Source organism: Aethina tumida, chromosome 1, assembly GCF_024364675.1.
Source record: "Aethina tumida isolate Nest 87 chromosome 1, icAetTumi1.1, whole genome shotgun sequence".
Taxonomy (NCBI): domain Eukaryota; kingdom Metazoa; phylum Arthropoda; class Insecta; order Coleoptera; family Nitidulidae; genus Aethina; species Aethina tumida.
This window is the reverse complement of record NC_065435.1, coordinates 55,676,397-55,700,420: the sequence shown is the minus strand read 5'-3', so window position 1 is coordinate 55,700,420 and position 24,024 is coordinate 55,676,397. Positions and strand designations below refer to the sequence as shown.

The following is a 24,024-nucleotide window of genomic DNA, read 5'->3' as shown; positions in this document are numbered from 1 at the left end:
ACTGTACTATCAGCTTTTAGTAAATTAAAAAAAACAACTAATAATTAAATTTTTATTATAATATTAGTATAAATAACAAATATAAATTATCTACTGATTGATTTTAATGTGTTTAAGAGAATTAAAAATTTACATTATATATTTGTTTTGTATTATTATGTAAATATTATTTATAATTTTTTCCTTAATACAACTTTTTATAATTAAATATACGATAATGTGTATTAATAATTATTATTATTACAAACACATAATAATAAAATATAATTAATTTATTGGTTATCCAAAGTCTAAAAAATTATGATGCTATTTTAATAACGTAAATTAACATCGTCTAGTTATTTAATTAGGTAATTAATGTATAAAAAGTTCAAATTAGTTATTGAAATACTAAATCCTATTTAACTGAAACCTAAATAGGACTTAAAGAAGTTACGAGCACTTCTGAAAAGTACACAACTTCAGCAAATTATTTTTTTTTAAGTAAATGGTTTAAAGTTACAAGTTATTAACACCTCTTAAACACGAGGCTTATGACGTGCTAATTTAAAATGACAACTTTCAATTGTTAAATCGTGAATTTCTAGGAAGTGTGAAAATTGTACTAATGATTATTAATGACTAATAGAAATATTACTTTAGTTTTGATATTTAGACATCTTAAATGTCTTTATAAATTTGTTAATTTATTTAATATAATAATACTAATCAATTAAATATAATTCGTATATTGAAGTGTTTTTTTTTGACCACATATGTTTTTTATATTAGTATAATTAATTAAGAACAGTAAACATTTCTAAAGAACTTAAAAAAGAAAATTTATATTAATTTAAATGAGGATATTTTTATGAAGCAGAATTTTGAGAAAATCATGCAACTTGTTGTTGTTATTGTAACTTGAATTTCTAGGAAATATGAGGACTGTGTTAAAAAATATTAATGACTAATAATAATATACTAATTTGTTATTTAAATACGTTAAACACTTATTTATAAATTTATTTATAATAATACAAATAAGTTAAAGAAATATACGAGTCAGTGATTATTAAAAATATTCCAAACACCTTTAAGAATCTACCAAAATCAAAGAGTTCATTAACTATATAAATAAATGTTATTTTTAGAATAAATAATGCAGAAATATAAACACAAGTACACAACTTCATTCATAAGCTAGGAAGACAACAATGTAATTAGTGAATGGAAAATTTATATAAATATAAAGTATTTTAAGAATATATTTTTTTATTTGATTTAGAATTTATGAGAATATTTAGAAAATAAAGCAATATTTGATAGTTATTGTTAAATCTTTCTATACTCCATTCAAACTAGGTGCGGAGTACCGAGAGTGGATAAAATTTTTCTTATTGATAAGTTCGAAAGGATTTATTTAATTAAGGTAAATAATACCAATTATAATAATAATAATTATATATTTTTTAATATTTATCTAAAAATATTATGGTAGTTATATCTTTAGTTTCAGTGCAGTGCGCATGACTATTGTTTATTTCATTCCGTAACTTATATTAACACTTAACTTAACACTATAGGAAATGTAAAAAAGATATTAATACTATAATTATTAATGATTTGGTTGGATTAAACATTTTAATTTATAGTAAACATAAAAATAAGAAATAAATATACAAAGGATAGGGAAATTTTTAGGACCTACCTACCATAAACAACGTATTTATTGCCTATACATAAATTTATTTTTTTTATTTGAGCATAAACAATTTAAAAGAAAAAACATGGTAATAAATCAACAATTCCAATTGTAAATTAAAAATGTGTATTAAGAAGTAAAAAAGAGAAAATAATAATTTAAATAGTTTTGTCATAAATTCAAATATGAAATTTAAAAAATGTGTATAAAAATCATGTTACAGATGATTCAACTCAAAATTTTCAAGAAATTTAGAAAATTTTTTAGAAAATATGTAATATTATAAATAAATAAAATAATTATATAAAAAATAAATGGTTCTAAATAATAAATAATAATAAATAAGAACAATAATTCACAAAAATAAAATTCAATAATTTTACGAAGCAAAAGAAAGGTATATTAAAGTTAATTTATAGAATATTTAAATAACCCAAAATTCATATCACAGGGTTATTGATTATAGTCATAAATATTTTTTATATTAGCATAAATATAGAAAACTTTTTAAGAATTTACAGAATATATTCTAAATAATTTATAGAATTAGTGGTTCTAAATAATAATAAAATAGAAAAAAAAAATAGACTAAAATAAAGTTTATGCTAATCTTTAATGAGCAATTCAACTCAAAGTACATATATTCTACATATACAAGCAATCATTGTGCGCATCTAAATCGCAATACTGATAATGGTAAACAAAGCCTTAAGGCCTTTGTTACCTTAAGGTACAGTAAATGATTAAAACTCATTACCAAAACAATACGTAATGTGCTTTGTCTAGTTAATTAACAGTTAAAAGAGCAAAACTGTGCTGGCCGAATATAATACTCCATTTAATTAAAATTTCCGACCGACCGGACGGTCCCCCATCATACTTTCATAATATAATATAATACATAATATACGTGGCAGAACGAAGTAAAACTCTCGTGCCAGTGATGTAAACGTACCGGAAGACCTGTATATTTGTAACCTCCATGGATTATTTATCAAGTTTGAACTGCCGGCCTTGTGCCTCGCCCAACGTAATTTACACACGAAACACAAAACGTATTATTTAACCTGGACGATAGTGCCCGAGAGTGAAACGTTCCGGATAAAAAACACTTCACCTGAACGGGAAGATTACGGAATAATAAGAAGGAATCGCGAATGTGTCTGTTTTCTGCGACAGCCAATTTATCTTTTTACCATCCAGACCATCCAGTGGCGCTTTGGGAGAGATCATTAAGTTGAGTAGTGTTCGGATTAATTTTTATTTGATGGATTTATTTTTCTTTTGTCGAATTACCTTCGAACAAATGGCGAACGTCACTAAATTTATTTTTATGCCGAAGCCCGTTCCATTCACGGCCATTGCGCTTTGATTGTTTTAGTTAATCGTACGGTTTAAATGTGATTAATTCCGATTGAGGGCCAATAAAATAGTTGGGCTTACATTTACTTGATTCTAATCGCTTTACCGATGCGATAGATTATTTATAGAAACTACCAGTCCGCTTCGAAGGGTATTTGTGAAGAATTGTTTGCTAAAATGCACATAAACACGAAGCCCTAATAAAATGTTTATTTACGTACTCGGATTTTTTAAAGTTTCATGTCTTTTTTCAAATAAATAATTTAAGTGGTGGTCGCCTGGATTTTATTAATCACGTACAAAAAGCACGGTCTCTAACCCCTAAAAATGTCCAAGAAAAATGTGTTATTACTCCTTTGTTTGGTGTGAAATGGTTCTTAATATTCAAAGAGGATATTAATTTATAAAACGAAACATAAACAACTATCGTTCTTTTGTTTGTTACAAAATAGTTTTTAATTTATCTTTGAAATTAGCTCCAACTAGAAATTTGTAAGATTATTCATGAGGGTTTAAAGTCTGAAAACCGAAATGAGTTTCAAGATTAAATTAAATATTTAGGATCTTTGAACAACTTTCGAAACTTATCCGACATTGTATATGATTACAAGTAAGTAATTTGCATTGAACTTTCTCATTATGGAGCAGTAGTATGGTACACAGTATATTGATGGAAACGATAGTGAAATATTTTTCTTGTTAAAATTTTAAATATATATTAAATATTCTATACAAAATAATTATAAACTAACTTGTCAATCTGTGAAATTAATATTTTCAAAAATAATGTTTTTTTATATTGATATTAATTATTAAAAAATATTCTAATGTTAAATTCTAAGGAAAAATAACTCATTATTAAAAATAATCATTTCTAAACGAAAATAAAAAAGTACTTTTTTAGACAATTAAATTAATATTATTAACAAAAATTATATCATATACAGTTAAAATTTAAATAGTTTTTTTATATTGTCAACTACATTTTCAACTAATAGTGGGAAATTGGCAATAAAGGACTGAAAAAATGACCAAACTTTTTTGATTTTTATCGTAATTAAAGAACACGTTATAAAAAGAATGGAAAATAAGTATAAAAAAATGAAAGGCTCATAAGCTGACAGATTTTTTTTCAGTAGAGAAACAAACGTATGTCTAATGAGATTATTTACGAAACATATATCAGTTCCATCAAAATGTAATAAATAAAATCGTGATCAGAAAGGACAGGTCAATTTAAAATAGACATACAAACAAAATATTTCGTGATTATGCCATAGGGATTATTCAAAAAATATATTTGTATTATTATTATTAACTAAAATTACATTAATAAACAATAAAAAAGAAAAATAAGTCTTTTAATTTTATGAATTAACACTCAATCAATAAAATATTTTTATAAGTGAATAAAACCAAAACTGAAAAAACAACGTCAAATATGTTATGGTCAATCAGTATCAAGTAACAATTATTACTAGGTCACAATCTAGAAGACGAAAATATCCAATCAATATGTGGAATCAACCAGTTACGAATAATAAAATATTATTCCTAAAAATACCTTATTCATAAATTAATTTTATCTTTACGAATAATTATCGGATATTTCTTGCTTACAGTTACGTTTACATATTGTGTGATACATGCATGCGACTACGGTGCTGTGTACACATGTATTTTGGAGGATCATGAATTATTACCGGTTATCAGAGAAATTCGATAAATTATTCATAACCGAGACTGTTTACAATATAATTATTGTATAGTAAATAGTGACAATGTAACATTGATTGGGGACCAATCACGTTATCTTTTTTTATCCACTATACAAACAATGTGCATAAAAATATAATACTGTAATTTATTTCGACCTGTATCTGTTTACTGTCACACTCTATGGAATACGGATGGCATATATTTTATTTATATTGGGTTGTCTTGACCACCGATTGTTGGGTTAAATCCAATTATAAACGGCAAAAGTACGAATGTAATAACGATGTACAAAATAAATTTATCGCCAAAATAATAAAATATAAAACATGCCCCCGTTATTTATAATAGGTTTATTATTGATTATTATATGGCGTGCTTTTGTTATTTTATAGAAAAGTTTATTGAGTGACTTCGGTAAATGTCGGTCGTTTCAAAAGTTTTATGGCCAATTTTACTTTATAATTGCGCTCGAAAAATTTTAATTAGCAAATAAATATTAAAAACGAATTAGTTTCTAAAAGGCAGCATTTTTTTACATATTCACGACTATTAATAGAAAAGTAGGTTTGAAATATCTTAATTGCGATTAATTATAATTGTCATTAAAATCAAATTATTTTTCAAGTACTAAATCAATAGCAGTCGTTTATCACATCACTTATGTAAAGATTACACTAAATACTGACAATTTAATGTCTATAAAAGTGTGACAAATTAAATCAACACATCCAAATTAATATATTTAAATAATATAATTGCATGTCCAATAAAAATCAGGAGATAGAACCAATATATTGAATACTTAAAACCTTCAGAATATATTTGTTAAATGACATTGAATAATAATTTAACATATTTTCTATTGATTATTCATTTCAGCGCCACAGATTTAGCTAATTTTATGTCCAATCTGACTAAGACAGATTAGAAATTTCCATATTACAATAAATAAACAATAGGAAAAACTCATACAAATTGTTGTAAATAACATGCAAGTTTTATTTAACCTTCGCAATACAAATAAAAATGATAAATAAATAAACAACGTATACGTAATTATGTAAAACATATTAAAAAGTATCGATTTAATAAAGATTATGTTTAGTTTAATATTTTTACTACACCTTCAAAGATTATTTCAGATAATCGTCGTTTGTACAAGATAAAAATGTAAATTATTAAATATATTCACCCAATAAATAAAAATATTGTTACCAAGTATTGACCATATTTTTTCTGGTTATTCCCCAAATTCATAATTTATAAGTTTCGGAAATGTGCACATCATAAATGCGTCATATTGTCAACAAAATCAAATAGAGTTATTATAGAAGGGTAAATATTTATAATAAAACAAGTGGCAACATAAAAAACATTTCGTGCGTTTATTTGATAATGGATCAACTCATCAAGATATAAAGGACTGAAACGTCTGAGAAGTCCTCGTCAACATATTTCTGTTGTTGCTATATGTTACACGAGTTGTTGCACAAATTTACACATTAAATATATTCAATCTGTGTTACCTCGTTTTGTGTCTTTTTACGTTTGGATCCAAAAACCGTCTGATGCAACTCTTGAAAGCTGCCGTGGATTCTCCTGGTGTATTGCTGTATATCCTTTTTGGTTAGAGTCATTTTTGATCTAAGATCGCACCACTTTACGCCGACACTTGTTCATTGTGAACTGAGAGTACTCGGCTGATAGTTAACAGTAAACAGCTCTATGTTTGTTAAGCGATAATGATAAGATTTATTCTAAAGTATTATTAGGATTTACTAGAAAGGCTCCCAAAAATTTTAAAATCTGTGACCACAGCAAATATTGATTGTGAAATAGGATCGTATGTTTGTATTATTTTGTAATGAAATACTTAACAAAGTAAATATAAGTAGAAATTAACTGTGTCTACAAAAGATATAGAATAAGTGAAAAGAAATATTTTACAGAAAATATATGTTTCATTGTGCAAAAGCAAGTACCTCATCCAAAGAATTCTTCCGTTTGTGTCCGAATACGTCGTGACACAGTTCCTGGAAACTGTCGCCGATCATGTGAGAATAGTGTCGTAGGTCCATCTTGGTGAACGCCATCTCATCCAAAACGAAGAACGACCAACTACATAATTAGCGACTCCCGTCACTCTTCATCCACCCGACGACCGAAAGGAAAACAAGCCAAACCAACAAACAAATCACTTACGGGCCGCACTTGTCACGTTTAACGGGTTTTCTGGCCCGACGCTGTTGTTCGCGGGATCTACTCATTCTCCAACCGATGAGTGGATCTGGCCGAGACTGTCTGCTTGCCAGCGGACTTACAAACATTATAGGAAACAATAAAAAATAAATTGATATCGTCAGCTTGTCGACTGGCAATTAGAACATCAGCGTGAATGACATGATTTTATCGCGTTTGAGATGTATTATTAATTGTCATGATGGGCCACTTAGCCGTAACAATGTGGTGATGCGTTTGAACAGCGATTTGTAAATGCGACTTCCTCATTGTTTATTTGTGTACTTATCGAGATGTTGAAAATAAGTTGGTGAAACGCCGTGTGTTCACTGAAATCTTTGTTTGTACGCTTTTATTGGCTCCGTGATTACACATTTTGTTGACTAAGTTCAATGGGACGGGGAGATTGGCAAACTTGTCAATAAGCTATTTGTGGAAATCGTTGAAAACAAATTATATTTAAAATTAGACACGTGTTTTGTAATATATTTTTATTAATTATTATGTCAAGATCACTGGAACTATTTTACTATGGTCTCGATTATAGTTTTTTTTTTTAAATTCCTTGAATTCTGAAATATTTATATATAGTACATATAAATTTATTTTAAGCATTCTCCATTCGAAAAATTGTTCTATTAATATAATTAATAAGGTGCTACATTTGTATATTAATATATATTTTAAATATTTAATATAAACAGAAAATATTTTTCTTTTACAAAGAGTGGCTCATCCATTTCAAATTGACCGGTTCATTCCGGTCATGATTTTATTTATTTTGATAGAACTGAAATATGTTGTTCCATAAGCAATTTAATGAGACTTATATTTCTTCCTTGACTGAAAAAAGTTCCCTTACAACTTGCATTCCTTTTTTAAAAATAAATCCATATTTTCTATTGATTTTCTTTAATACTAATAAATTTGAACCTTCATTATTTTACTGTAAAGTTTCCACAATTGGTGAAAAATATAGATAAAATGTAAGTGAAGTATTTTTACTTTTTAATAGTTTTTTCTTTTTGGTAATTGTTTACAATTTTGTTAAAAGAGTATATTTTGATCGAGTAAAAAAAATTAATATACTTTAGACAAAAATTAATTTTAGTTTTTGCTTGAAATTTTTTATGAAAAAAAAAAATAAATATATTACATATACCTATTTTTCATCAAAAATAGCATATTAAAAAAATAAAAAATTACGGTAATGCTATTTTTTTTTTAAATATTCTGTTTTTGATTAACTTTCTGAAAACAAAATAGTTTAAGTTTGGTTAGTTTCTATTTCTTTCTTTTTCTTTTTTGATAAATATTCTGAAAAAAATATGCATACAGTATAAAAAAAAAAATTCATAAAAATTTCAAGAAAAAGCTCAAATATATATTGTTCAAATTTAAAATTAACTTTTCTCTAAGAAATCTTCACTTTTTTCAATTGAACGAAACAAGTTTTTCATTACACGTAAAAATAGAACATAAAATAATGAAAAAATATTGATTTTTGATTTTTTATAATATAAAACGTGAAACTTTATTTTTTCATAAAAAATTGAGAAATTATATAAAAGACATTTTTAATAAACTTTTTGAAAAAAACAATAGTCATATAATATAAAATGACCATTTTTTCAAATTTACAATTAATTTTTCTGTTGGAAATCTTAATTTTTTTACTTTATTAATGCACCGAAGAGTAAAATATTTTGAAAAAAATAAAATATATGAGAAAATGTCGTTTTTTCGATTTTTTATAGCCAAAATGTGAAACAAAAATGGTGTATAAATTTACAAACCAGATGAAATTAGTCAAAAACGAAAATTAAAAGTAACAAGTTAAATCCCCAGTCTTTGTTCAGGCAGTTAGTAACCTGCATGTTTTTAATCAAAATATTAATAACAAATAAATCACTAACGGAAATGGTTCTGCCCAACCCAATCAATAGGTCTGGTGTTTCTGGCTTATCCTCTCAACTCCCTTATTATAAGATAACAACTGCGAGAGAAAATGGAAGTCACTAAACTCGGATTTTACAAGTTGCACGTGTCTAATAACGCCTATTACGTTATAAAGCACGTTGTCGTCCGTTCGAGGAGCGTGCCTTCCTCGCACGCCGTCCTAATTTGAACCACTGGAACTTTTCGTATCACCAATAATGACGAAATGAAATGTTCCTTATTAAAATCCGTCGCCTGTTGGATGATACGTCTGGAAGGTTAATAAACATAATTAGGCCAGATGCTCCCGAGTTAATTAGACAATAATTTCGGGGACAAATCGAAAAAGGCGAATATGGATCAAACATTTCTTTTATGAAGCGCATAAGTGGAAAAATGGCGAATCGAATTCAATAAGGGGCATGGCACATTTTATACGTTGCACGTGTCTAATAACGTACATTACGTTATGGAACACGTTTGCCAGTGATCCAGGACCGTGCCAGGAACTCCATTCTGGCAGTTTAATTGTATTTTTCCGACTTTATGGTGGGGACGCTTTCCAGGGTTTATTTCAATGAGAGGTCATTTTTGTGCCGTTGCCTGAAACTCGAATGGCCAACAAATTTATGGCGAGTTGAAAGATTCATTTTGAGTACACAATGGAGTTGTTTAATAAACATGTAAGCACAATAAGATAAATGTGGATATATGTAGGCCGCGTTTTCATATTTGTCGATGTATAAGCGATAATAATAGCGCCACTCACAACTTGTAAAACGTTTTAAAACAAGAATATGTATGAACAAATTAAAATCTTCAAAAATATTTATATTTTATAAGATTTAATAGTAAAATTTCAAAACCCACTTATTTAAATTTATGTAACATGTATACAGGGACACTTATCTCCTTTTCTTAATATTTTGAGATAATATATTTCATGTGGAAATCATGAATTATTTAAAATATCGTAAAAATTCAGATGTCCAGGAATATATAATTTGTTACGTATTAAATTATTTTTAGTTATTTGGCAAATTTTCTAGTGATATTTGGAAAATTTCTAGGAAACACAGAAAATAGTATTTCATTAAAACATATTTGAATGCCTATTTGTATTAGTATAAGAATTATGTGTAGTTTTTTTTATAATGTGAAAATCAACCCTTAATAAACGAATTTTAAAAATTCTTTTAGGACGTTATAAAATCATAAATTGAAATAAATAAAAGCACACTGTTCAATATCATTGTATTCCATTAAAATATGGGAAATTATTCTAAGAAATGATTTATAACAATTGCAGTGACAGAACATAAATAAACACTATTTCCTAATAAACTCTAAGGTAACACACAAAGCTTATCTAATTTTTTATGACATACGTTAAACCTTTTTATTTCCTTCCATGAATATTGTTTTTACAGTAAAATATTTCCTAAATTAAAATTAACATTAATGTTAATTTTAATTGTAATGATGGGATAATATTTCTATAAAAATGTTGCGAAATATTCTAGGGAACAATCAGTAATAACATCATTAAATTTGTCATTCACATAATGGGATTTAATTGAACATAAATAAATAAATAGTAATTGTACGTGTTTGAGTCAATCCATTTCGTTATTATTATTATTACTATTCAGCAGCTAATTGTAAAATTTTAGCATATGTACATACATGCCAACTGAACGAAAAACAATGATAACATAATTGTAATATTTAATTTTAATAAACAAAACACCATGCTGGTCTTTAATGGATCATAAAAGGCTACAATAGATGTTTAAACATAAATATGATTATCGTGCAGAACTTCGAGCATAAACGACATGAACTAGCAAAACACCAAACTTACTTTCACGCGGGGTTTATCCAAATATGCATATGAATGCTGAAAATATAAAATTATTAACACACATAACATACATTACAGTGGAAAAAATTAACATGCCAACGTACAACGGGAGCAAAATATTGACCTTAATCGTTGACACGTGTCCTTTCAAGAATACGACCTGCATATTATTGGTAATAATAGAATCTATTGTTTGAAATAATATGCAGTCGCAAGAGTACAAGATAAAGTAGGAAAAATATCGGGTTACACAGTGATAAAATTACATTCCACATAAAATCATACCAAACATCGAACACTGGAAAGGTCAAGCTCGAGTTAATTCATGGGGCAAATTGAAAAAAGTCTTTGAAGAGTCTACACGTAAAGATGTTGTTTCTTACCTCGTTTAATGGTTCAATTTTGGTCGCTTGCGTGATCGAATTGAAAAATTTCCCGATGCATTAAATCAACATAACCGATAAATCTAATTGTAAAATGCCGGGCGTCCGTGAGTTTTTTATAACCATCAAATTTGCCCTCGTTCCTTTTATTTGGCACAAAATAACTTCACGGACCCGTGAATTTATGTTTCCAATAAACATCGCACGTCCGAATGTAGATTTTCGAATGAAAAATGGCTTGTCTATGGTCCTGAAGTAACTAAAAAAAGATCCGAGCGGAATACGAAGCCACAGACAAGAAACAAATATGTACAAATCACCCCCTGTCCCCGAAGACAATGTAAATCATCCGAATATTATCCGTTCAGGTTTCGCACTCCTAAATCACGTGTAGACTACCCCGTTCATCTCGTAATTGAACTTTATAAAATTATGAACGGACAGAAGAGCCGCGGGCTGCGATAAAACGAGATAATGCTAAATAAGATACCATATTTCTTTTTCTTAATTAAATCTCTGACAATGAAAAGATAATTGGAAGTTATTGTGCCAAAAGGAATTATTGTGGGGCGGAGAATATGGCTTCCGAACTTTTCTTGAATAAAATTCGGCAATAATTTTCCTGACTCGGCCTCTTAATTAATCTTCCATCCATCCATTTATCATCGGCATCTTCTTTTACGCTGTAGTGAAAATAGAAGGCAGGTTCGTATTCTCTGTGATTTTTTTTTAATTAGGAAATTGATTTTATTATTTTTTCAATATTAATAGTCGCACATTAAATTACTTCGACTTTTCAATTTTATTCAAGATTTCAATTATTAGTAATGCTTTAAATAAAATAACGAATTGATCTAATCCAATTAAATTATTGCATGTTTTCTTTTTAATTAATTAAAAATTATTTTATATTTAAATATTTGAATATTCATTAGTTTAAATGAATATTCCAATATTTTACACATAACTGAATTTTCAATTAAATGAACGGATTTCGATCTCCTTAATTTTCTACTTGACTTTATTTGTTACCATATATTGTATTTCAATTATTCAAGAACTTAAAAATACATTTGAATAAAAAAGCTATTAAATATTTAATTTTCCTTATCAAGTGTAAATTTGTAAAATATAGAACGGTAGCAATGATTAATAAATGAGTTCGTTGTCATAACTCACATTTTTGTAAATTTTGTTAAATAACCTAGTTTAATGAAAATTATAAAAATATATAATTTGAAAATCCAGTTGTACATGAGTTAAATCAAAGCAAAATTTGGATAAAATTAGTTTATTTATTTAATTTGAAGTATATACATTAACTTAATTTTTGAGCAATTACTTAAATGATTTACAAATTTTTTAATGAACATATAGTATCAATCATATTTAAAAAGTAAAATAATAATTGTGTGAACTCTTAATAGTAAATCGCATAAACAAAATATTTTAGTATTAGTATTTTAAAATACTAATTTTTTAGGCAAACAATTTTACACAATTAACAAACTCAAAATACCGTTGATAAACGGTCCTCCAACATTCAATTCAGCCTTTGATCAAAATCGAAGTAGAAATACGAGGGGTCAATTACAGAGTCTCTTTCGGTGTTCCAAGTTTTTAACGTGTTCTACGCAAATTAAAATGATCAAAGCCAGTGCGTCGTCTTTCTTATCTGCTTCAGTGCCAAAAGGTCATCTACATGAAAGAAAATCAGAAACTCACTCCCCTGGCTAAAAAGGCACTCATCCTTTTGTCGGACGTTAAATTAAAGCACTTATTTTGCATTCGTTTCAGAACGATATAGCCCTGAATATATTTTTTTTGTGGAAAATCTATCGGGAAGTAAAGGAGTTTATGATCAAAATAAGATTAACATAACTGCGAGCAGTGAGACAATATTTTGAACTGTGCGAATGTTCTTCGTGCATAGAAAAGTTACACAATTCAATAGTATTTTGCGGAAGGAATATTTCAAAGTTGTCAAAGTAACAGCCGACCAGACTTGAATTCGAAACGAAGTTATGTCTTCGTATATTGCATTACAAAAGCAACAATTTTCCATTATCAGTTTGTCTGTCATAGTTGGCAGGGAAATGGAACGCGAAGAAACCTGGAAATAAATCAAGGAAATGAAATTAATTTCCTTTTGAGACGATCAAAGAAATTCCATTACAAAGTGGCACAGGAACGCGGCCATTCGCCGACATTGGCCGTTGCAGGTTCTGGAAAATTGACTTTTATTGATATTTATTGTTTCAGATACAGAAAATGTTCCCCTTTTTATCTTGTACATTTACACAAGAATATGCATTTTATGAGCGATTGCTGTTTCGTAGAATCGTGAGCATTTTTGGTAATGTGTTGGATTTCACTCGTTTAATAATTCTGTGGAAGTAGTAGTTTTTTACTGGGATTGTGCCCATAATTATTTGATCGTTCATTATTATGGATATAATAGTAATTTTGTTGAATCAAAATAATAATTATAACAAAGCAATAATCATAAATGCAAGGATATTTAAGAATCCAAGCACTTAGACAAAGATTTGTAACCAGTACTTTACTGCAGCAACAGTTTTCCTTGACTTATAATGTAAGAATAAGTCAGAAAATCATAAGGGGAAGACTAATGGAAGACAATATAACCCCGTACCATGCTGTGACAGGTCCCTTATTGACTGCAACACATCATAAGGATCGACTGAATTTCACTCGAAAGTACTTTCATTGAGGAGAAGCTGAATCAATGATCGTCGTAGAGAAATGTATAGACGACCAGGAGAACGTTACGCTCAATATAATACAGCTGAAACTCTACTTTTGGTGGAGGATCGGTAATAGTTTTGGGAGGCATTAGTTTGCAGCCATATACGGAACTGGTGGTCATTGCTGGAGGAAGTTTAATGACTGATTTATTGACGAAGACTTTATTTTTATGCATGATAATATTTGACCTCACACTGCTCTGAATTGTCAGAGACTACCTTGACGATCTAAATATTCCGCTAATGAATTGGCCAGGTAGAAGTCCGGACTTAAATCCGATTGAACACCTATGGGACCACATGAGAAGAGCAACTCAACTTCCACCACTTTAAACCAACTAAAGAAAAAGATCAGGAATTTTGAAAGGGCATTGATCAAGATGTCATAAGAACATTAATTTTAAGTATGAAGCGTTGTCAAAAGGTCGTTAACGCACGTCATGGAAATACTCCAAATTAGAGTAAATAAGCTTAACTTGAAAATGTTAAAATTTTGTTATATTTAATTATTTCTCTAATAGCAAATGTATCCTTAATTTATTAAAAAAAGATCTAATATAAGAAAAGCAACATACTTATTTCATTTTTGTTTATTTTAAAAAGTATTCCATAATTTTGCGACGCGGTATAGTTATGATTGTGTCTTTATTAATTATACAATAAATTAACAATGTTGCGGACATGTTTCTAATACACTAAACCGTTAGCTATTTTGGTAGAAAACGTAATTTCATCTAAATTATCAATCAGTTTATAAGCTAGTCAAGGCTAATGTACTTGAAATAATTAAGAAATCTAAAATGACTAGATGGGTTAGACACTATCCAAGAGTACAAATATAAAAAGCATAACATCTGGTATCATAAAATAGCTAATATTTAAGCAAATTTATAAACTAATAACTATTCATAATTCCTAGTTAATTTAAAATAAAAGTTATATATGAGTGATGTCAAAAAAGACGTAGAAATAACACTTAGATGCAACTGAAAAACATCAAAACTCTGGTTCAATACAAATATATGTAGGGTGTCAACACTACGTATAAAAACTATATCCTACAATTTGTTCTGTATTAATTAATAAAAAGTAAAAAAGTATATATTTGCATTTTAGTAATACTTTACGTTTACGGTAACCATATTATCCAGAAAATTATCGTTTAATGGTCTATGAATTGATTTACGATACCAAAAATTATGGCTCAGTCTAACCCAACTTCCTTGAAACTATTTTGAACTATCAGGCCATTTTAGACTCTTTAATTATTTCCAGTAAATTAATGGAGACCCTTGGCTAATTTTTAATTTAACAGCTAATATTGGCAAAATTTCCTATCAGAATAGCAATAAAATATTAACAAGCAGTACTAATAAAAAATGTATTTTGGAGTCTACTTCTTTTATATGCCTGTGTCAGTTCTGGATATAAAATTATTACTATAACTATAAATGATCAACTCTTGCTGTAAAAACATTAGATAATGAGTTAGTTACATTTCTAAGAAATTATCATATTAATACATAATATTGTTAATTGTTGCTTATACCATTAAATGCCCGGTGTCATGAAATAGTGAAATAGTAAGATAATCTTGATAATCGCTTCCATAATCGGCGATTGCGGTTAATCGTTAAATCATAATAATCACAGGATAAACAGGAATTGGAATTGTAATTGTTTCATCGCCACAAAACAACAGGAGAGGATTGAACGATCGTTTATCGATCGTAGACATTTCCCATTCCAAATATCATGAAATACTTTAGGAAGTTAATCTTAATTTAAGAAGTTTATCGATACCATTCGTTGTAGCAACTGTGGCTTATGTAGGGATTAATTAAAGACTGGTGTTTAAGTTACGTGTTCTAAATCGAGTGGGTCCACTCCTAATAAAGGTTTATTGGCCGTAAATCGAGTGGCTATTTTATCTTCCAATTGTGTGTATGTAAATCCCCCCGTAACACCGATACTCAATTAAAACCGTTTATGCTGATAAACATATTAGATAAAATTGAATTATGCCACCGCTTTCTCAAAGCTTGCCAGCGATTCATTAAATTGGCCCTGTTGTCGATCATGTTTTATCTGCTTACGATAAACCGTGTTGCATCGTTACGGTACAAAACTCTATTTAAATGGTTAATAAACGCCTGAAATTTGTATGAAAATTTTCACCTTGTGGTTTCAGTTGAACGTTAAACGGGACACGGGCATATACTTCTGAACATAAACGGAGATTTGGCAGAAAGGTTAAAGGTTATATGCAAACAATGAACATCAAAAACTGCATTCGTTCAGAAATCCATAACTATGTTTAGCTTGTACCTGAACTTTCAAATTGATCGAAGTTAATTTAATTTTAAGCCTCAATAACAGCATAAATTTGTGCGACAAAGTGAAACTTAATTGGCTATTTAGTTTTAACACGGAGAATTGATCCATTAATTTCTTATCCATATTTTAACACTTAAGTATTTCCAAATGCAAAGAATGAAGGTTAGTGTTAAGTATGGCATTAATAATTCGCCGTGCCAAATGTAAAACAATTTTCCAGCCTCCAGTCCAGTTTATTTAAACGATTATTTTTCGTCGTAAAATTAAAATAAACGATAGGTCAGTTCTGTTTGCTTTAATACAGTAATTAAAATAAAAAAACAAACATTTTTTTATCGTCTGCCTCTAAAAAACCGGTTGCCAACAATTATTGAAGTTGATTTATGACAGCAAGTCAAAGACTTTTTAATCAACAAATTCATAAGGTCAAGATCAAAGCTAAATTTTTAAAAAATTTTCGTAATCAGCGCCAAATAGTGTAAACAAATCGAATATTCTAATTTATTTATCATGAATAAATTGCAATAGAATTAAAATATCTTGTTATTAATTTCGATGGAAGCAAATATGGTATTAATAATTTTTAAATCAGATATGCGTTTTTTAAGACACAAATTAAATTTAACCTCGTTTCCAATTTGTTAAATGGCTTAATCAATTGTCCATTTTTGTTACGTATCGATAAATTTACACTTACAATTAGAAAAGATAAAATAAAAGCCTCCATTTTGTTGTTTCATTTAATTAACTTTAATGGATTAGAAAAAATACTGCTTTGATTTCTAATGTATATTAAGATATCACACAATACATTTAAAATGAAATTAATTAATAGGTAAAATAGGTAATATAATAGTTGTCATATGTAATACTATTGTTGGAAAATTTCTTATGTTAAAAATAATAGGTAAAATTTAGTAATTATCATAATTATAACAATTCAGATGTAGTATTGTGCCATATTGCTTAACGCCTTGAACTACTTATAATAAATTAAAAAATAATATCTATATTACTTTTAATATTAATATCCTTAAAAGTGCCATTTAATTTCTAATGAGAGAGAAAAGATCAAAGTTTTCAGTATAACACATTTTTATGAATATTATTATGTATTATATGAAAAACATATAAATATAAATTAAATTAAATTTGTAGTGGTGTATTGAACTGTTAACTCATACTAAATTTAACAAATTTAATCACAGATATTTAATTTATTTCACATGACTTTATTGATTAAACTATTTTTAACATACTCATTTCTAGTTTAGAAACTTTATTTACTTTTATATGTAATTGATTATTTAATTCTAAAAAAGATATGCAATTAATTGTTTTCTATTCTTCCTAATATATAGTTAAAATGGTAACTAGTTCATGGAAATCTAATAATTTTTTAATTTTAATTTTAATTTGGTGCGCTTTATTAATTTCAGGCAAAATTCCGAGCAATTTATCGTAGCTACACACATTTTGATATACTTGTCAGGCCGGAGAAAGGAATTAAAGGCATCTAGACATATTTTCCGGCAAAGCTCGCGGCAAACTGAACGAAATTTTCATCAAGTGTAGTCTGCGAGACTAGTTACGTGACGACCGTACCAAAAGGGGTGAGATCGTGACAGGTGAACGTATGTAAAGACCATCTGATGAAGGCTCTCGCTCCCCAAACTATCCCGTTAGGACGGGAATTTTTATAAATGTGTACGATTTATATTGTGATCAGCCACGACTTCACAATACCAAAGTGGATCGGACCTAAGCTATTTGCAAAATAATTTTAAAATGCAGTTCAAATAATTTTTTTGCGTTATGTTAATGGTTTTATTCATCAATGATTACAGATTTTTCTTTTGTAGTTAAGAACTAAATCACTGGGACGCATCCCTCACCATCCGGTCGGTGGTGAAGGTAAACCACTAATGATAAAAGCAAATGTCAGCAACGTCTATCTATCCAGTAGTCTTATCTTAATTATTGTGTAATTTGTTAATTTATTCAAAAATAATCAAATTCCATCTGCTAATAAGTTATACAGTGTTCTTATGTGTTTTAAATGTTATGTTGTTTTAGGTTGTTTAACTTGTTACTACTTCAAATCAATGAAGACTGTACATCCCGTCAAACCGGAATAAGTGTTGATAGATTTGATTAATCACTTCACTGACCTAACTCAAAAACCATTCACTTTCAATTATACATTCAACCTATTCTATTGTTAGTTGATACCAAGAGGTGTAGAACCATCCTGAAATAACTTACCGTCTTCGAATGCAATTTTGACTTCCTCATGCTGACTGCGAGTGATTTCACTGGACAACACCGCCAATAATGACGTAGCTTCTACCATTGTTTCCTGGTCCACCTTGTATATGTGGCGGTGGCACTGCTGAAACAAATTAAAACCATCACGGATGCTATAAGTAAAATGGATATTTTTTTATTTACAAGATATTATGTCAATAAGTCCCAAATTATTTGATTTCAGCTGACTTAAATGTCCAGTGTTCAATTTTGACCTTTCTGATTTTAACAATTGATAAAATGATTTCAGTCAATATAAAATTTGGGTATTAAAATAAATTATCAATAATATTATCTATGTTTCATAAACAACAATATTAATTATCCCGAAATATACCAGATGTGTTAGATTAAATATATCTTTCATAAATATATATTTTTTGGAAAACTTTCATTTTCAAAATTCGGTCTAGGTTGGTAAAATGTGGACTCTTTTATTTTTGTATATGTGGAGTAACAAAATACTGATTTAGTTATCAGAGAATTATAGACTATATCTCACAAAATATGTCGCCAAGCATAGTAACAGTTGACTCTGGTTAGTTAAGTTTAAAAAAATTATTCTAGAGGGACCCGTAAACAGTTTTGTGGCCCTTAGAGAGAAAGAGAACTATTGAGACAGTGTCTAATTATCCACACCAAGTTGCGACCGCATGCATCCGAGTCATAGCCCCAAAACCTGTTTTGCCCCCAAAATAATGTAGTTCGGCTTAATGGAAAACCATGATTTAACGAGGCTTTCCCAATTTTATGTTGTTTTGGTAAATTTTAAAAGATTTTCACACAATATAATGACAGAAAATATGTTGGCGGAAAAACTGCTCATGAATATGGATTCATAATTACCAGATTGTTTTCGTGTTTTTCTTATAATGAAAATGGATGATTAATAAATACGTCACTCGTCATACATATTGGTTTACAAGTTTTACAAATGTTTCAATTTCATGGAAAAACACAATCAAATTTATCATAAATAGAATTCAAAAAATGTTAATATAATCAGCAGTTTTGTAATTGATAGGAGCAGTTTAATTTTGTTATCGGGTTTGGAACGTAAATTGTAAATTTTTCATTATCATTTTCTCATTAAATACAAATATATTAATTTCATGGTCGTATTAATAAACGTACTGCTGGTTTACGTAAAAGTAAATATAATTATATGTGAATAAAGAAACGTCTGAATTTATATGAAATTAGCAAAGCATCTATTACAATTCAAAACGAAATTGTGTGTTGAATTTGCCCTTAATTAGTCGCTAAATTAGTTATGTCAAAATTAATTTTATTGTTTAACCAGCTATAAAAATAGCTTTCAATATTGAAGCATGAGATTTTAACATGTTTTTGTAAAGTGCTGCGTTAAAATCACACAAATCAGACAATGGTTAAACATTTGAAATCACATGACGTATCTGGGAAAATTGATGATAAGCCGAAACAAAACTAAGGACACGTCGGCTTTCATCAAAATCCGTTAAAAGTGCATTTGGTAACTGACGACTCAATCAACGACATACGTTTCATCTTTTATTTATTTGTATTTACTTTCAACTACACTTCATACTAAAAATAAACTATCAAATTCAAAACTACATTTACTTGAATATAATGAATAAAATATTATTTTAGGTTTCCTCAGATCTTATTACAATTGTTTCGATTAATTTATATTTGTTAAAAATTAAAATAAGGATTTTTGGTCTTATCCTGAAAAAGTTGATTTAAGCAAATACGAACATCAAATATTATTTTATTACACACCTAAAAAAGTTGATGTAAAAATAAACTTGAATTAATTTTAAACAATTATTCATTTAAATAATTTTATGTAACTGAAGGAAATACTCAGGAAATGTCTTATTAGAGCTGTTTTCATTAATTTTTATCTAATACAAAGTTGAAAAAAGGTAGTTCCTATGAAATCAGCAAAGGGTCTAGAAATTAAAAAAATATATTGGGAAGACAAAATTAATTTTTCCACAATTTGTTCAACAACTACATAATAGTCCATTTCCATTATGTTTCGTTTTGATTTGTGGTAGTTATTTAGTAGTTAATAAACTTCATAATCAACATAAATGTACAAATGACGTTTTTAATTGTTTTTGTTTATCATGAAAAATTACATACAAATTGTAGTTAAATAGGAACATTAAATTAGATTTTCGCTGTAAAGTGCTTCAATCAATTTTATGCCGTGGTGAACTCAATGAAATTAAAAATGCTTGATAATAAACACGGTGAACCAAACGTAATAAAATTAAACAGTTTCATTGTTGTTTAAAAAAAATGTCTCAAAGTGGTTAAGGTCAACTTTCTTGATATATTATCATTATTTTTTAACTCTAATTCAAAAACACAGTGTATACAAGCGCCTCAATTACCATAACTTTCCTCGTCCCAATAAATCTGGCCGGCTCAAAAGGGACTTCCTAAATGAGATTTTAAAATGTACGCTTCACGAGAAATATGTGCGTGTAAATTTAACGAACACTTCAGGTAAATTTAATTTCATCTAGTTTATTATCCAGTGAAAACCCGATGAATATTTTAACTTACTCTCATCAAAAGGCCAATATGCTACAAGTATCAAATCGAACTTTTGTGGCAGCAAAATGAAAGAAAAACGCGGAGACAATTAAACACACTTAGTCAAGTTAATTAAAGACATCGACTTCCTCTCGTTTGAATTAATTGCGGGGAATGTCGATTGTTTGTCGTAATGGCGGCCGACTCTATTGAGATATTGTTCCTTGTGGAGGAGTTATCACTTGTTGAATTCTGTGGCGGTGGAACTTATCGGCATTATGCAATAATATGAACAGGATGTTACATATTGAATACTGTTGAATGGCTTGAAGTAAACTGTTTGTTCTGTTGGTTTAATCATCGTTTGTCGGGATAAATTAGGAAGGACAGAAATGACATGAACACTTTTAACCGGCATTTATTTCCAATTTAATCTCTGGCAACTTGTCGTGAAAAATTATCTGGTAATCAGCCAAAATATCGTGATAGCTGACTTGTTGTATTCAGTGGTGTAAAACGAAAATAAAAGGATTTGGCACAATTAGTTACTGACCAAGACCATTTTATATATTATTAGATGTTTAGGATCAACTAAATAAATAATATATTTTATGGTCTTCTGTATATTATATTTTCAAATTTTGCGCATTTTTACACCTCACGGTGCATTTTCATTATCAGTGTGACGCATCCTATTGTTACGCAGCTAGAGCGTGATCACTTTACTGGCTTCCATGCCACAGTTTGTGCCTATTGTTCTACCACTAATGACCATTAGGTGCAATTTTTCGAAATTTCATATATCAACTTATGAGAACTTGTTAAATGTGAACGTAGTGTATTGAACTAGAAGCTTCGGAGCATAAAAAGTGAGTACAATTTTTTTAATTCACAAATACAATAGAGTACCTTTAAATTTTCTCTGACGAAGAATAAAAAAGTTGCATTTCTTGATGCATAAACTAACAGTAATAATTAAGAATAAAAGAAAATTCTAAGCATTTATATATAATAATAATAATATTTTTAATTTAAATTCGCCTAGAAAATTATTTTTCTGCTGACTACTTCGTATATTTTCAGAATCAAATACTTTTAGTCTGATTCATAGGTTCTGAATGTTATGGTTCGATACATTTCTATCTGCATTTTCAAATAGCACTATAAATTTTCTTCAGTGTTCAAATACTGGCATTCGCATACATCGCTAGCATTTTTCTAGAATCAACATTTTACGTACAATTTTTAGATGAGTTTGATGAATTTTTGTCTTATTTTTATTACGGGAATTTCGTCGCTTTTTATATCGTCGTGTTGATCACAATGGTCAATTTTATTATACCTTTACGTCCCATCTTAGTTTTCTTTTATCTTTCAGTTACTTACTACTGTTTTTATTGTCCTACCATACTGTTTAAATTCATTTTATTTGCAGTTTCTTTGTATCAGAATTATTGTTTTAAATGTCTCATGAAATGAAACAAAATTATTAGTATTGACAATAATAATATTTAACCTAATGTAAAATTCATTGTAAAATGTCTTTCTGTATCACTACTTTACTATTTAATTGAATGGATTACATTACATTTAGTTTTGTATAATCGTTTTTGTTACCTATGATATCGTTATATCGGAAAAATTAATTTTACTATTATATACTCAGTAACAGAGGTCTTAATACTTTTGAGATTTACTTTATTATCTCTTATACAGTTTCAATTACATTTGCATCAAAGCTCGTGATTATTTTAATAAAACTATTTTGTTAACACTTCTAGGGATATTATCTGTGTTCTGGATAATTATCAAACTGACTATCAGTGACTATTTAAATTTGAAAATACATTTATTTAACATATTAAACTTAAATTAGAAATAAACATTTTAATTAAAAAAAAATATTTAATTTAAATATATAATTTTTTAAATATTAAAAACTTAAAAATAAGAATTTAAATTTAAGAAATAAATTTTTATTAATAATATTTAAAATATTAAACTTAAAAGAATAAAATATCCAAAACACATTTATATATTTTAAAAAATTAAATATAAAAATTTAAAAAAGTATATACTAAAATTAAAATTAATTTAAATTAATAATGTTCGAAATATTAAGTTTAAAAAATTGCAGAAAAATGCAATATAATTTAAAAAAATACATATCTAATTTTTATTTATTATAAGATATTATGATATCTACAAATATATTAGATAAAATAAATTTAATTGTGGCACAGACTTAATTAATAAGATTTATTGTGAATATTGAGGTACACTTATTTTCTAGAAATTGTATTGTAAATTATTTCTTTCATAAAAAATGACTAAATCAATTTTTTTCATTCTTTATTTAAAATATTTAATTTAACTTTGAAATATTCAAATTAAAAAATAAAAATGACTATTTAAATTTGAAAAACTGATGATATCTATATATCCTAGAAAAAAATATTTTTTAATTGTGGCCCAGACTTATTTAGTATTTGTATATTGTTTTATTGTGAATACTGAGGTAACTTATTTCTTTCATAAAAAATGACTTAATCAACTTTTTTCAATTTTTAAATATGAAAATATATATTATAATAGATAATAACCAGTTTTATAGGGATTTTTATTTATTTTTTCCTTGAAATTAAATTATAAATATAAAAAAGTAAATAATAACAAAACTGCTTCTGTACTTTTCATTTTGAGATTAGTCTTTCTTTTTCTTCTTTTCTTTTTGATATTAGTCTTTAATTTGTTAGTACAAGTTCTAACATTATTATCATTAAATAAGATAATTAGGTTGATAGTGCACTGTATGGGTATTAAAAGGGTATATTTATATAAAAAAAATGATATTTAAAAACAAATGGCCATCAAACATCGACCAAAGACAAA

The 24,024-nt window shown here is 27.7% G+C and overlaps 1 protein-coding gene across 2 annotated transcripts in view; it reads right to left on the bottom strand.

The window, feature by feature from the left end:
• LOC109602459 (transient receptor potential cation channel trpm) overlaps window positions 1–24,024 on the bottom strand; it is a 106,762-nt gene that overhangs the window by 74,247 nt on the left and 8,491 nt on the right. For both annotated transcript variants that reach the window (XM_049961415.1, XM_049961416.1), the window contains exons 2-3: window positions 18,556–18,679; window positions 10,803–10,838 (exon numbers count right to left, since the gene is read on the bottom strand). In XM_049961415.1, the coding sequence (XP_049817372.1) occupies window positions 10,803–10,838; window positions 18,556–18,585 (66 nt within the window). In that variant the 5' untranslated portion in view covers window positions 18,586–18,679. The remainder of the gene's footprint in view (window positions 1–10,802; window positions 10,839–18,555; window positions 18,680–24,024) is intronic.